This window comes from Salvelinus sp. IW2-2015, linkage group LG12 (assembly GCF_002910315.2).
Source record: "Salvelinus sp. IW2-2015 linkage group LG12, ASM291031v2, whole genome shotgun sequence".
Classification (NCBI taxonomy): Eukaryota; Metazoa; Chordata; class Actinopteri; order Salmoniformes; family Salmonidae; genus Salvelinus; species Salvelinus sp. IW2-2015.
Window position 1 is genome coordinate 4,716,844 of NC_036852.1, and position 16,710 is coordinate 4,733,553.

The window sequence follows — 16,710 nt, forward strand, 5'->3', positions numbered from 1 at the left end:
TATCCCATGTGTGGATCCTCGTGATAATTCAGATACCCAACTTCAGAACTTTTTTTGTTTGTTTCTGTCTGCATCTGCGATTTACGCAGGGGCTGAGAGTCACTGGTTTTCTCTGTGGAATCCTCTTCCTTAGATTCTGTTTTGATCTGTTCAGTAGAGGCCATTCTGTCTTCGTATTCTTCACTTTGGGTTTGTGAGGACTGAGTTCACCCAGGCAGGAGTGAATACAGAGTCTTCCTCCTCCTGGATGATACAGAAGTCCTCCTGTTCCTCTTTAATCTGTATGATGTTTCAGTCATCTTGCCCCAGACTGGTGCTCAACTCCTGCTTACAGTGCTGCAGCTCAAGGGAAAATCCCTCTTCAGAGACAATGATCTGCTGGAAACCTGAAGGGAAGGAAAAAGGATGAATTACAACTGAAAAGCTGATAAGATAGGGGTTTCTGAATTGTCTTGTCAGGCGGTGCTCATCCTTCAACCAACAGTGTAGATGATTTTTGTGCTATCTGACGTAAGACAATGGGGTCTCTGTTACAGGATAGGTTCAGCCTTTTACAGCGTAATGCAAGTTGGTTCCTCACCTTGAAAGTAGTCTGCAAACTTATACCACAACTAGCTAACAATCTATGCAAGGGATAGAGGCAACTGTGCAATGCCAAATCACCTTTCAGTAATGCCAAATCAAATAATTGTTGACTTCAGAGGATATGGCCTTGAACTTTTGATCTGCGCTGTTGTCGTGTAAAATAGTGTTTTATTAAGACAGTAGGCATATTCTGCCCGTTTTTGTTTTTTGCCTCTATACATTTAAGTTAGTAAGGAGGAGACAGGTGTCTTTTGCAACCTGACTGGAGGATGTTAAATGTATTCTCTAGTAGCAGGGAAATGAGTGTGCTAGCCAATGTACAATGTCCTTCTAAATMATATTGGAACTCTCAAAGACCGGTAAACAGTGACCACTAGTGGCTGTCCAGGCTACAAATTATGCAGAGGTGGGCTGCTAGTGGCCCAGTGGAGCTTGCTAGTTGGGTAGGCATTGGGGCTGGGAATTCAGGTTTCTCACGATTCTTAGGTGCCGATACGATATGTATTGTGATTCGATGTTCCAAGCATAATGCTCAATATACTGCAGTCTTGCTGCAGAGAGAGAGAGAGCATAAGAACATTTTAGTTTTTGATCAGTCATGGAAGTAAAAGTGCATGTTAGCTCAATATTTCAAAAGATGGAGAAAAACTCCAGTTTGTACTGTTCCAGTTTCAACTGTTCTGCCTGCGGCTATGGAACCCTGACCTGTCACCGGACGTGCTACCTGTCCAGACCTGCTGTTTTCAACTCTCTAGAGACCGCAGGAGCGGTAGAGATACTCTTAATGATCGGCTATGAAAAGCCAACTGACATTTACTCCTGATTATTATTTGACCATGCTGGTCATTTATGAACATCTTGGCCATTTCTGTTATAAATCTCCACCCGGCACAGCCAGAAGAGGACTGGCCACCCCTCATAGCCTGTTCCTCTCTAGGTTTCTTCCTAGGTTTTGGCCTTTCTAGGGAGTTTTCCTAGCCACCGTGCTTCTACACCTGCGTTGCTTGCTGTTTGGGGTTTTAGGCTGGGTTTCTGTACAGCACTTGCAGATATTAGCTGATGTACGAAGGGCTATATAAATAAACTTGATTTGATTTGATACAGCCGACTGGCGCTACCTAACGTAACAGGCATTAATATTCGATAGGGCTGTGACGGTCATGGAATTTTGGATGACCAATCACTCTAGGACGCCCACGAGCCTCGTCTGAAGGTAGCCTGGTACCAGGTTAAAAACATTTAGGACAAAATTTAAGGGGTTAAATATGTTCCCCCAAAAAAAACTGGATACTTCTTATATCCCTGATATTGCACAGACATTTCAAAAACAAACTTCCTTGATTTATTTTGACTGTTTCCATGTATGAATCTGTTATTCAGTGCATTTCTATGAGATAATAGCAGTAAGGCCAAATTCAATGTTTCATCCCCCCAAAAAAGTATACTTTTTTATACCTAAAATTCAAATCAAATAGCTAAGTGATCCTTGGTATGACCCTCTTAAAACAATCAATACGTTAGCTTAGTAGAACCCCAATATGGTTGTGTTTACACAGGCAGCCAATTGATACCTTTTCCACCAATTGGTCTTCTGACCAATCACATCAGATCTTTTTCAGAGCTGATCCGATAGTGAAAGAAATATCAGAATTGGACTGCTTTTATAATTGCAACCTATGGTACTTACCTTTTGTATCCTGTGTCTTTTGTTACAGTTCTGATTAAAGAGATTCTCCTGTACTTTTGTACACTTCTTAACCAGTAGTTCTGAKAGTAGTGCTCACGAGKCAAAAGTGGTCCCCGAAAATTGCATACTATGTCACATGTGTACCACACCTTTGCTCTCTAGCTGTCACTGTCACTCAAATGGCGAGGAGCTGAAGCTCATTGGCTAGAACTCAAATTGCTAGGGGTTGGCCCACGTGGGGGAAAATGTAGGGAAAATGGTGCAGCACAGCATCCAGAAAAACAGTTGCTTTAAAACTACAGATTTTGTGGTTTATTGAGGTAAAAAAGTCATTATGATCAGATTATGCATGTATYAGGTAAACATTTACACATCCAGTCAAAAGTGGGAGGTTTAAAAAAGACAGTCACCAAAGTGCCGGTGCATGTCTTTAAATGGACTTAATTAAGACAGGTCCAGCCTGGTTTATGGAACATTTAGTGGAAGAGTTTAAGCTGGCTGTGTAGCTAAAAAAATAGATCAATGGGAGCAAGGCTTTAGTGAATACAACACACTTTGCATGAGCCACAGCAGTTAACATCATTTGAATGAACATTCTACATTGCCATGGAAATGATTGCATCACAATACCAGTTAGTCATTGTGAGTGTTAAAAAATATATATATATATTTTTTTTTTTACCGAGATCTGCACCATTTAAGTAAATTTAAAGTGAAAATAGCTTATTCCATAAACTTTGAGCTAGACGTTATCCGGCTTTGAAATTCAACTCAACTGAAAATTATGTTCAAGACCAAACCAAGGGTTCTTGTAGTAAGAGAGACTAAAAACCCTCTTTAGTGTAARCAGGAACTATCCTGAGAAATAAAATACAAAATAATAATTTAAATAAAAGGGTACCMACTATTTTAAGTGCATATGAAAACTGATCATAAAATAATTGAATAAAAAAATGTTTTACATATACACGTTCCTAAGAACCTTTTTTTGGAAATAAGTATTAATAACTAAATAGAACAATAACCGTGTAAAGTCAGAGCAGACCTGTACGCCCTTAAACAGTAACTTAGTTACTGTATACATAAAAAATAAATACAGCTTTCAATCTTCTTCGTAAGTTTGTAAACAAAATAGGTCTTCTGGGCATACAAGAACAAACGAATAAATTGTCATTYTGAGTGTACCCATGAGTTTACCAGTCAAATTGACAGGGTTACATTCCAAGCCCATTCTATTCATTATATTTGTACGTATGCTGCATGAGGGGGTGTTGCCTAGGCAACTGTAGACTTGTTTTCTACAACACCTTGCTCGTTTCAGCAAGGAGCAACAAAAACGTTTCAACACCTTAATTAAGAAACATACTCAAACGCACATTTGTCTTCATCCATAACCGCTGGTGACGCAGTTATATTTTAACGATGAAAAGGTTTTGTCTGAATTAAATAAAATGAGGACTAAGAGTCAAACGCCGACCGGTCCCAGTAAGAGAGAAAACCCCCCACCAGCTGACAATCGAGGCAAAGGGGAATGAAATGGAGCATGTTCCTGCGCTGCAGGGTATGTCTCACCATCATTTTAAAAGCAAGCGCATACTATATTGTGTACAACATCAGCTGTAATGCTAACGTTAACAACCAATTTGACAAACATACCGTTTTATGCTAGCTCCACTGGTTATATGTCCGGGCTAATCCATACCCTGGACTTRTGGAGAGCCCAAGATGAAGTGCCRAGKCCKAGAAAGGTTTACAGGTTGTCATTACCTCTGTCAAAAAGCTGATGATACCTACGCTCTCAAACCTAATCGTGAGTACTGCTACCAAATTATGGGACAGTTGGGAATCACAAGGATGCCGCGATGTGATTCTTTGTGTCAGGTGTAACAATGACCTTCCCCTAGTGTGTCCACTTTGATGCAGAAAAGTGGGAGTACATGAAAAGCAACCTGGACTGNGTCAGGTGTAACAATGACCTTCCCCTAGTGTGTCCACTTTGATGCAGAAAAGTGGGAGTACATGAAAAGCAACCTGGACTGCTTTTTTTATTTGCATTTCCTGCCGGCCCGGTACAGATAAGATCTGTGGCAATGAATGACGCACACACTCATATCAATGACCTGGTTTCCTTTGTTGAGGTATCCTCTGGTGTCGGTCTCCTCTGTGGTGAAGCTGCATCTTGAGGATCAGATCTTAATCTGTAGATACATGTGATGATATAGACTCAGTGGCCAGTTTATTAGGTACACCCTGTTCACAAAAATGGTTCGCTCCTACAGACAGTGAGTCACGTGGTTGTGGCTTGCTGTACAAAGCAGGCAGTCAGGCATCGAGGCATTTAGTTGCTGTTCTTTTGAACATTACAGAGGAAAACGATTGACCTAAGTAGGGCTATCTCCGACCCCCCAAAAATATCAATCAATCGGTTGAAATGTTCAAACATATTTGTGCATATAGACACACCCTATGTGTTTTAATAGAGTCAACGATATATGCATTGAGCTTGTCTGATGCTTTAAGCTCCCTGTTTGATTAAATAAGACACTAATGACTCAAGAGGGAGCCAAAGACCAAGATTACCAGAAAAAAAAAAACTTAACCCAACTATTCTCGCTCCTGCTGGCTTTCGCAGATTCTGCCATTACTCTCCTGAAGTTGCCGGTAATAGGCTACACGAGGAGTAGGCAACCTTTCTCATGTGGAATGCCAATTTATCTAATCGATCTGRGTGAAAGTTATGGTTTTCATATGCACATTTTCGTGGAACAGTTGTTTCATTTCATTTATAATAACATCTTCATATCTCAAAATCATTGTCATGTGGTCAGTCAATTGTATCTAAATGAAAATTATACAAACCTAAAAAAATTACTTATATTTCCTGTAAAAATAGACTAGAAAGCCCCCACAAAAAAATATGCTGCTAAAAATAAATATCCCATAAATCACATTGTTGCAGACAGGCCATGCATAGACAAACTTGAAACATTGTTTAAACTACTAACTTGGGGCCAGCCTGAAGTTCCTTGCAACATTGTAAAAAATGATCTGGGCCCTAAGTTTCCCATGCAGACCAAGCTGTAGGTTATTTGCGCAAGGAACAAGAAGTAATCAGGTAGGCCTATTTTATGATGTTTCCACTGGATCAGAGAATGACACTTTTTACTTTCACGCTGAGTGGTTATCGAAAGGGAGAGAGCTGGGAAMATTTRTTTTTAAATACATTGAGGAATTGTCATTTTCAATGGATGTAAAAACAGACTTRGTACAGYTGACAGTGCATGTCAGAGCAAAAACCAAGCCATGAGGTGGAAGAAATTCTCCGTAGAACTCCGAGACAGGAACACATCTGAGGAAGGGTACCAAAAAAATGGCTGCAGCATTGAAGGTCCCCAAGAGCACGGTGGCCTCCATCTTTCTTAAAAAATTGAATTAGTTTGGAAGTAACAATACTCTTCCTATAGCTGGCGGTCCGGCCAAAAACTGAGCAATCGGGTGAGAAGGGCCTTGGTCAGGGAGGCGACCTAGAACCCGATGGTCACTCTGAKAGAGCTCCAGACTTCCTCTGTGGAAATGGGAGAACCTTCCAGAAGGACAACCATCTCTGCAACACTCCATCAATCAGGCCTTTATTGTAGAGTGGCCAGGTGGAAGTCACCCCTCAGTAAAAGGCACATGACAGCCCGCTTGGAATTTGACAAAAAGGCACCCAAAGGACTTTCAGACCATGAGATACAAGATTTAACTATTTGGCCTGAATGCCAAGCATCACGTCTGCAGGAAACCTGGCACCATTCCTACGATGGTGGCGGGAGTATCATGCTGTGGGGATGTTTTTCAGCGGCAGGGACTGGGAGACTAGTCAGGATCGAGGGAAAGATGAACGGAGAAAAGTACAGAGATCTTTGATGAAAACCTGCTCCAGAGCGCTCAGGACCTCAAACTGGGGCGAAGGTTCAACTTCCAACAGGACAAAAACTCTAAGCACACAGCCAAGACAACACAAGAGTGGGCTTCGGGACAAGTATCTGAATGTTCTTGAGTGGCCCAGCCAGAGCCCAGACTTGAACCCAATCCAACATCTCTGGAGAGACCTGAAAATAGCTGTGCAGCAACGCTCCCCATCCAACCTGACAAAGCTTGAGAGGCTGTGCAGAGAAGAATGGGAGAAACTCCCCAAAAACAGGTATGCCAAGCTTGTAGCTTCACACCTAAGAAGACTCGAGACTGTAATCYCTGCCAAAAGGTGCTTCAACAAAGTACTGAGTAAAGGGTCTGAATACTTATGTAAATGTGATAGTTTTTTACTTTTAATAATTTGCAAAAATGTAAACCTGTTTTTTCTTTGTCATTCAAGGGTATTGTGTGTAGATTGATGAGGGGGGGGTGAAATTATTTAATCTGTTTTAGAATAAGGCTGTAATGTAACGAAATGTGGATAAAGTCAAGGGGTCTGAATACTTTCCAAATGCACTGTACATGTTTAATATTACATAAACATAACATGTAAAATGTACCATGACTTAATTAGTTTTTTCCTCTCTGTCAGGTTAAGGTACTTATTCTTACAACTAAAGTTAAAAAGGCATTGGATTGGTGTAAACTTGGGAAAGAGTTTTCTTTCACCAGTCTAGGCGCTTATCCTTTCAATCCAAGTCACATTCGGATTGATTTATAATTGAAACCAAACCTATGTCCCGGCCATCACGTTGCATGGAGTCGCCTCTACTGGCTAAAAGCATGTGTTAGCATGGGCAGTGTATTTGAGGACTTTCGCCATTTTGATTTCATTAACTTCCCAATTCATTGTCTGTTTCTTCCTGATGACCCAGTTAGAGTCCTGATGCCAGGTCATCAGGAATAATCACCCTATGAATTTTACTCATGAAGAAGAAAATTGACTTTTTAGATGAGATGGCCTCAACGGCACTGCCCATTCTCTCACAGATGCCATCGTGACACAGATACAGAGATGTTATGTCTGTGGTCCAGGCCCATCACCTTATATATTACAGCGCCCAGAAGTGACATCCTAAAACAAAAAAAACTATAAGCCAACAACAAATGTCTCCTGGCCTCCCACACACAGGCTACTAAATATAAAAACGAAATAAACATTTCTATCAAAACTCAAACAAAATAAAAATTAGCAAATCAAGTCTAAAAACTAACTGAATTTCTAATCAAAACAAAAAACGAATATTAAATCACAAAACTATAATAACCTTGCAGCGATCACTAGCGGTTGTTCAGGCTATAAATGATGCAGAGGCCGGGCTGCTAGTGACCCAGCGTGAGCTTGCTAGATGTAGCCTGGGCATCAAAAAACGTTGCTTAGCTTCCTGCTAACTGAATTAAACTGTCAATTGTCAATGTTTATAAAATTGATGTTGATTAACAGAGGGGGAAAAAAGTTACAACCCTGCTCTATACAACTTTATCTCAGGTTTCAGGATGATGTCAAGCAGCCCCTGTAGACGTCGGTTGTCCTCTTTCGATAGATAAACGTTGTCCTGGTACTCTGACATCGTTTTTGCAACGGCTCTGAATATCTCCTCCGCAGCGCCTGTACATCGTTGGTTAAAAATCACTCTCAACAACTCCAAGACATCTTTCAGATAATTTTAGACATCTTTCAGATAATGCCAATGGCTAGCTCGCGTTGCGTTCCGTCACCCGTGAAGCCTACAAGAGTAATGAAGCACTTCCGGGTGTAATTATTTCAAAGTTAGTCATGTCACGTGAAACTGTAAAATTAATAATAAAGGCTAAAATGATTGTATTATCAACATATTCTATACTAGTCATAAAACACATGGTCCTCGAAGTAATTCTGATACTTCTTTTGTTTTTTTTAACAGGGCTCCCACTCTTTTCAAGAAATCATTCTATAACTTTTCCATAAAATGTTTTATCATGATTTACAAGGAAGACGGTACTCAATAGGGGGCAAAACACAATAACTACACACCGAAGTAGGTATTATACATGCATACGTGAACAATGTATCAATTCCCTAGGTGAAAAGACAGTTTGTTCAGGTAGAGAATGGCTACTGGTGTCTAATGGGCTGAACTGGAATCTAATGGTTTCTACTGGATTCAATAGGACTAGTTTAAGTGACCGTTTGAGCTAGACTCGGTAACAGCTTGCATCAACGTGGATTTCATCAGATCAAGATAATTGTATCACTATCGTTGGACCAATTATTTGACAGATATTGTYCAGTGATTGCCTGGCAGGGTTCACATGACAAGTTATAAAAGGAGACTAATATAATCAAGTTAAAAACTATGAACAATAGTAACTTGTCTGTCTGATGCCCTTCTCTACACCAGGCACAGTCATGTTCCCCTACATTCTCTCCATGTGTCTGCTTAAGCCTTGCTTTGTTTTGAAGCAATCACGACTTAGCATAATAGTTTCTTCTCAGTGTGTATTCTGATGACAATTCAATGCACTTTTGGTACTTAAGCATTTGACAGACACTTGTAAGATTCCTCCCGTGTGAATGTCTCATACACAATGTCAAAAAAAGGCAGTCGTAAAATATTTTCTAGTCATGGCAGTAATGGGGTCTCTCCTCTCCGTCTCCCCAGCCGATTCAGATTCAAACAATTAGTGAAATATTTACAACAATCCTGACAGCAATATAGTTTTTTCGCTCATGTGATTACCGCCAGTGCTGAAAGATCTGCTACTATAGCGACAATGATGTGATTTTCCTCGTGTGGATCCTCATATGCGTTGTCAGATTACCTTTATGACGAAAATATTTGCCACAATGATGACAGCTATAAGATTTCTCCCCTGTGTGAATCCTAATGTGAGAACTCAGATTACTAGGACGAGCAAAACATTTGCCACAGACCAGGCAGCAATGTGGTTTCTCGCCTGTGTGAATCCTCCTATGAAGTGTCAGCTCACCAACTCGAAAGAAACATTTGCCACAATCATGACAGCGATGAGGTTTCTCCCCTGTGTGAGTCTTTATGTGATAGTTCAGATATCCAACTTGAGAAAAACATTTGCCACATTCACCACAGCGATGCGGTTTCTCTCCTGTGTGGGCCTTCCTATGCAATTTGAAGCGGTCAAGCCGAGTGAATACTTTGTCACAATCCTGACAGTGATACGATTTCTCCCGTATGTGGGTCCTCATATGGGAATCCAGTGTTCCCATCTGAGTGAAACATTCACCACAATCACTACAGCAAAATGATGTATCTTCTGTGTGACTTCTCCTTTGCACTGGTGATTTCAGATCCAGGGATTCTCCACCGTTCGAGCTTTGTCCTTTTTCTGTCCATGTCTTCTTCAATTTGCACTGGGGATGAGAATCACTGGTTGGCTCTGAGGAATCATCTACCTTAGGTTCTGTTTTGATCTCTTCAGTAAAGGCCATTGTGTCTTTGTATTCTTCACTTTGGGTTTGTGAGGACTGAGTAGGGTACTGATCATAGTCACTTTTCACCCAGGCAGGAGTGAATACAGAGTCTTCCTCCTCCTGGATGACACTGAATTCCTCCTGTTCCTCTTTAATCTGTATGGGGTTCCAATTATATTGCCCCAGACTGGGGCTCCAATCCTGCCTATAATGCTGCTGCTCAGGGGGAAACTCCACTTCAGAGACAATGAACTGCTGGAAATCTGAAGGGAAGGAGAAAAGATGAGTTAGAAGTTATAAGCTGATGAGCTAGGTACTGATGATCTGACATAAGATAAATGGGGTCTAAGATCGCCTATGTTCAGGATTTCGCACTCATCTGTGCTGTTGTTGATTGGCCCAAACAGTTTGCGTATATAATAGTCAATCATTTATACCAACAGCCGCAATCTGACTCTAATGATTATAATGGAGAGGGCATAGCTCATTACTGGTCGAAACAACACTAATGATCCATAAAAAATACAAGGGTAGTACAGCGAGCAACTTTGTCTTCAGTAATCGCTGCTCGATTAAGTTCTGGGTCCATACGTGTTAAGAGAAGAGATACTAGAACAAGGAGCGGAACAAGAACGAGGAGCTCCACCCTCTCTCTTTGCAAGTTACGGGCCAAAAGTCCCCTCCCGAAATTCTAAAGATGCTATCCACCTGTGAAATCGTGATTTGTCCCCCAAAAATAGCGAGGAAAAATCCAAGCACCAGAACTATTCCTGCTCGTTAGCTATCAGTGCCCATAGTACGAAGACATCTACGGTATCATTTATGTTTATGTAGTCTGTCCACGAGAGAATGTCTACAGAGGTTGTACTTAATAAACATGGATTTGATATTGCTTATTCTATTCATATTTAAAATTATTATTATTGACTGCAAATTACTTCTTAAATTTCTCTCGCTATATGAAACCTGCACTATTGATTGTAGAGTTAGAATCCTAGAGCGGACAAAGCCCAAACCCCTGATCAGACCTGATATTTGACTGGAAATGTCTGTGGAGGGAGGTTTGCCTGACGTCTCAAACCTGAATTTAATTCCACTGATTTATTGACAGCTCCACACATTCTGAAACAGACATCCTATAATTTTTTGTGCTAACGTTAAAATGAGGCGGCGTTTTCGAAAACTCACTTCAGTGACTGGATCATCTCCAACCAATCAGAGAATCAAAGCCAATGTTGTGATTCATGATTCATGTAGGCCCCATCTGGCCCAACCCATTGGTTTCTGGGACCAAAGCAAATCCTGACTCATCGTGGAGAAGAAATACTAGTGGGTGTGGCGTTTGGCTGGGTAAGTCAGTAGGGCGGGGAATTGCCAGGGACCTCACGATACGATCACGATACTTAGGTGCCGATACGATATGTAAGTCGATTCTCGCGATTCAATACTGTGACTATTACCGTCCAAACATCTTGCTCACCATATGTCTGCTGCAGAGGGACGACAGATCCACGAGAAAACAAGTTTGGATCAGTCAAGGAAATAAAAGTGCTGAAAAAAGGTAGAGTCAACTGGCGCAACAATATTGCAATAGTCAAAACTATCCAATATCTGTCAAATAATGTACCCATGTGTAATTGTATCCATTTTTCCCCCCATTACTAGTATTCAGGCTATATGGAGGTAGCTTGCCATCAGTGGTCTGCAATCAGCAGCTCATACGGGCCTGCAACTGTATGACAGAGGGACTACTTACAGTGTATGCAATCATACAGTCAAATGCATTCAGAGTGAGATTAACAAAAAAAAATGTTTGTTGTCAAATAAAGGAATTTGTCTTTTGTTGAAATTATGTAACGACATTCCAACATTGTTCAGCACATTTATTGTATCCGTTTGCATCGTTTTCAATACAGGACTTTTAATTTGGAGGCGAACATTTGATTCCACTATTGTTACCCATTGTTAATGTTGCTCATTTCACAGTCCTAGTGTGGCGGACCAGTGGGAGCTTGCTAGCCATAAGAATCCGACTAGATGTTCACTACTTCTCGCTCTAGTCAGAACAGTGCTATGCCACGATCAGGACAGCCGGCGCGAGATATGGCTCAGATAACAAACTCCTAACTATCCTAACCAGGGGTTGGAACCAAAATTATTTCCCAATCGTTTTGTTCTGAACAGAACTATATTTTCATTCCGTTCCACTGTTCCACCCAGCAAAATACAATTCTGAACCGGTTCAAACCAAAAAAGTACCGTTCATATTGTTCTTTTTTTTTAACCTGTAAAAGACAAGTTTTCCTCTCACATTTAGCTCATTAAATTACTTCCCCAACAGTGTGGATAGAGCAGCTTTCTATGGAGCAGGCAAGCTAGTTTGAGCGAGATAGCTAATACTAAATCAACCCATTGATTTTGACAAAATCTTTTAAAAACTAGCAGTATTTTAATCTCCTTGATTTGTCAGTTGGGATAATTAGGAATACAGTGGTGTGTGAGTGAGAGGCCTGCCAGATCTTACAACGCCTTGATAGGTATTTTACAGTAGCAGCTAACCACATCATATGTTATAGCAATCTGTCAGTCGATGACACCGTCGTTGATGTGACACACAGCCATTGGATGATGCATGCAAGGTCTGAGCAGGTGAAGGCGACCCCTGACTTGACCATTTCTTGACTAGTGAGGCGATTTAACTAATCTGGCCCGGGTAAGCGTGTTTTGCAATGGGTGAAAGTCAATTGCATTCTTTTTGGAAACTGGCTGTCTCCCGGGCATGAGCCAGGTGCCCCGTTCAAAGCCCACGGTGAAGTCGGCTCGAAACACATGAAGTAATGAGTAGGATTCTGTGTTTTGAAATGCAAAAGTCATTGCTTTTATCTGCCTTCCCAATGAAAATTATTTAGAAAATTCAAACATATCTTATGGAAAAGAGATGTACACTACCATTCAAAAGTTTGGGGGTCACTTAGAAATGTCCTTGTTTTTGAAAGAAAAGCTCATTTTTGTCTATTAAATAACAGCAAATTGTAGACATTGTTCATGTTTTAAGTTACTATGTTGTAAATTACTATTGTAGCTGGAAACAGCTGATTTTTTATGAAATATCTAAATAGGCGTACAGAGGCCAATTAACAGCAACCATCACTCCTGTGTTCCAATGTACGTTGTGTTAGCTAATCCAAGTTTATCATTTTAAAAGGCTAATTGATCATCAGAAAACCCTTTTGCAATTATGTTAGCACAGCTGAAAACTCTTGTCCTGATTAAAGAAGCAATAAAACTGGCCTTCTTTAGACTAGTTCAGTATCTGGAGCATCAACATTTGTGGGTTCGATTACAGGCTCAAAATGGCCAGAAACAACAACCTTTCTTCTGAAACTCGTCAGTCTATTCTTGTTCTGAGAAATGAAGGCTATTCCATGCGAGAAATTAAGGCTATTCCATGTGTGAAATTGCCAAGAAACTGAAGATCTCGTACAACGCCGTGTACTACTCCCTTCACAGAACAGCGCAAACTGTCTCTAACCAGAATAGAAAGTGGGAGGTGGGAGGCCCCGGTGCACAACTGAGCAAGAGGACAAGTACATTAGAGTGTCTAGTTTGAGAAACAGATGCCTCACAAGTCCTCAACTGGCAGCTTCATTTGATAGTACCCGCAAAACACCAGTCTCAACGTCAAAGGAGAAGAGGTGACATAAGACTCCAAACAGCTAATCAAATGGCTACTCAGCCCCCCCCCCCCACACTGCTACTCTGTTATTATCTATGCATAGCTCCTTTAATAACTCCACCTACATGTACATAATTACCTCACCTCGACACCGGTGCCCCCCGCACATTGACTGTACCGGTACCCCCCTGTATATAGCCCTGCAATTGCTCTTTAATTATTTGTTATTCTTATCCTTTTTTGGTATTTTCTTAAAACTGCATTGTTGGTTAAGGGCTTGTAAGTAAGCCTTTCACTGTAGTAGTAGTAGTAGTAGTAGTAGTAGTAGTAGTAGTAGTATTTGGCACATGTGACAAATAACATTTGATTAGATTTAACTGGTGGGAAAGGTATTAGGTCAAGTTAAAGCTGTGAGGATCAGGAGAAGTGGGCTAGTTTGGATTTCTTGTACTTCCGCGGAGCAGAAAGAGCGGATTTGAGCAGGGCGCCCGTCAATGTGAAAACTCAGATTAAGGGGGTGATATTGGGCGTGTCACGGGGAGTTGACGTTAAAGAAAAGAAGAATATCCCTGGAGTGGTTGACGCACGTCGGGCAAATTGAGTGGTTAATGGAGAGAAAGTGAGGCGCGTCCTTTAGTTTTTTTAAGCGGAGTCCCTCCCTACCTCGGTGAAGTTGGGATATGTGAATGATCATGTCAGAGCATTTGTGCCAAGAGTGATGCAGTGTAGCCCCTAAAGCTTTTGGACAAGAGGAAAGTGTATGCAGAAGGGAAAAGCTGAGATGTCCGTGTTGTGGAGGAGATCATCTGATGTGTTGTAGAAGTGTGCATGTGACGTGTTGACTAGCATGAGCAGTATCACCCTCTCAGGCCCCAGAGTCTGGGGAGGGAGCTATGTAACTTTGAAGGACTGAGAGTTAGAGCTTGTTAATTTTGTTTCAGTTTGTCCCCCCCCCCCCGAACAGAATGGAGTTGAATTATTTCACACCAGTTCAGTTGGTGGCGGTAATGCACCATAAACACTGGATGCCAACTGCCGTTAAACACCGAAGAAGAAAGGGTTGACATGTCAGTAGTTTTCCTGTCAAATTTGGCTACCTAGAAAATGATGTCGCAGGTGAAAATTTATTGGTCACGCGTCTTTGGGCTACTTCTAAATTGCACTGCGGCTGCCATGAGATTTTTCTTATGTGTTGCAAACCGTGACAATATATCCTCCAAACACCAGCTTTGAGGGAATTATCACTTTTATACAACAGGTTACCAACATATTGAAATAATGACTGACATTTTCGTTAAAACGTTATTTTGATAAATGTATTCATACCATTTCATCTTTCCACAAGATATAGTCCCGACGACACAAATCTAGGGTTGCTACCCAAACCGGGGATATAGTTGTTCGTTCTATTGGTTCGGTTGCTAGAGACACGACCCAGTCAATCAGTCTTTTTGTTCTGTATCTATGGACGTGACCCAGTTGTTTGTTCTAAATGTTTCATTGTATATGTTCTTAACCCTTACTTTCTAGCTAGCCAACTAAGGCTAATTTACAGTCACGTKAAAAAGCCAGATTAACAGCAATGCATTTGCATTTGTTTAAGCTGTTTTCTAGTGACATTTATTTGGATACATCCATAACGAGCTAATGAGGCACAATTTGCCTGGCATAGAAAATGTGCTCACTTGTCAGGACACTTGATCAGAGGAGCTAGCCAACAACACAGCTAACAACACAGATAACAACACAGCTAACACAATCACTTCAAACTGAAGCTGGAAAGACTGCAAACTAGCTGCACTTAGATTCGTTTTATATTTTTTTTATATATATTTATAAAAATTATGCCAGTTGATTCATGATTTCGACTGGCTGAGAAACACTGCCTGCCTGTCTGTGTCTCGTCCCGACACGTTCATTACTATGGGACAGCAGGAGATGGAATTTGAATATTGAAACAATGTTGCAAATGTCGAGAGACAGACAGCAAGGTATATACACAAATCTCCGCTGTTGAAAACAAAATGTTAGTCTAAAAGAAATGTGAGATAATGTCTAGATGCTTTTTATAGTGGAGATCCAAGTTTATAAATTGCCTGGCTGGGCTGACGAGACAGTGGATCGCACAGTCAGATGGAACAGAGTAAATTGGCTAAATCTATGWCATTGAAATGCCTGTGGCAACTTGTGGATTATAAACTGGGCGGTTCGAGCCTTGAATGCTGATTGGCTGACAGCCYTGATACATCAGACCTATACCACAGGTATGACAAAATATGTATRGTTACTGCTCTAATTGCCTTGGTAACCAGTTTATAATAGCAATAAGGCACCTCAGGGGTTTGTGGTATATGGCTAATATACCACGGTTATGGGCTGTATCCAGGCACTCCGCGTTGAGTGTTCAAGAACAGCCCTTACACGTGGTATATTAGCCATATACCACACCCCTCAGGCCTTATTGCTTAAATAGACAACGGCTGGAATGCAGWTTTAACCCATCAGCATTCAGGATTAGGCCCACCCGTTTAACAACCTGGCAACCCTAAAGACAGTTACAAATCGATAGCCCACCTTCATCATCAGCCGCGGGGGAATTGCCGGAAGGACTGTTGGTTCTCGATGAACCACTGGTAACAAGCGTCTGTCCTTCTTTGTCACTCACCGACCTGTACCTCGACTTGGTCAGGCTGAGTTGCTTCTCWAGCATTTTGATTTGCTCTTTGCTTTGAAAGACTTCTACACTTAACGCTCCACAGCAATCCTCTACTAACTTGCAAATCTCTGTCACGGCAGCGGAGGRTAGAATGTCCATGACGGAGCTTATCCGTTGATGCAAAACACTCGTCTCCGACATTTTAAGCCCTTGTTTTTTTTAACCGGTCACAATTACTTAGCTAGCTATGAAGATTCCAAACGTTTTTTGCAGCAGCTTATTCACGAAATAGTAATATTTGTAAAGAACATATGGCTTCTTGTTATCAATGTTTCGCCATCTTTGATAACTGTGTTCTTTCTTGGGAGCACATCCGGTCAGATTTTAGATAGACAAAAAGTTAGAAAGCGCCACCTACCGCGTGGAGACTAGGAGGCGCGTTACTCAGAGTCAAATCTTTGAGCACTAATTGAATTTGGTGTATTATCTGACAGTAGGAATTATTCCTATGGTTTGCAGAATCATTGTTTAATAATTTAGTAAATAATGGTTTTATTATGGTTACTGGTTATCAACTTGAACAAAGGATTTAGCACTGGAATAATCTTAACCTCAGACATGAGGTTGTATTAGTCTCAAGATCTTAAGAAAAACATTATTAATATTGTTAATTTCTAGTACATATGCTTATTGTTTTTACCATAGATATAGAATATGGT

The 16,710-nt window shown here is 41.0% G+C and overlaps 1 protein-coding gene across 1 annotated transcript; it reads right to left on the bottom strand.

The window, feature by feature from the left end:
- Nucleotides 1-6,730: 6,730 nt before the first annotated feature.
- LOC111970908 (zinc finger protein 182-like) lies at nucleotides 6,731-16,345 on the bottom strand. Its single transcript, XM_023997659.1, has 2 exons — nucleotides 15,910-16,345; nucleotides 6,731-9,922 (listed from the first exon to the last, which is right to left on the bottom strand). Exons 1-2 carry the CDS (start codon nucleotides 16,190-16,192, stop codon nucleotides 8,973-8,975), a joined length of 1,233 nt encoding a protein of 410 aa, XP_023853427.1. The 5' UTR covers nucleotides 16,193-16,345; the 3' UTR covers nucleotides 6,731-8,972.
- Nucleotides 16,346-16,710: the final 365 nt, after the last annotated feature.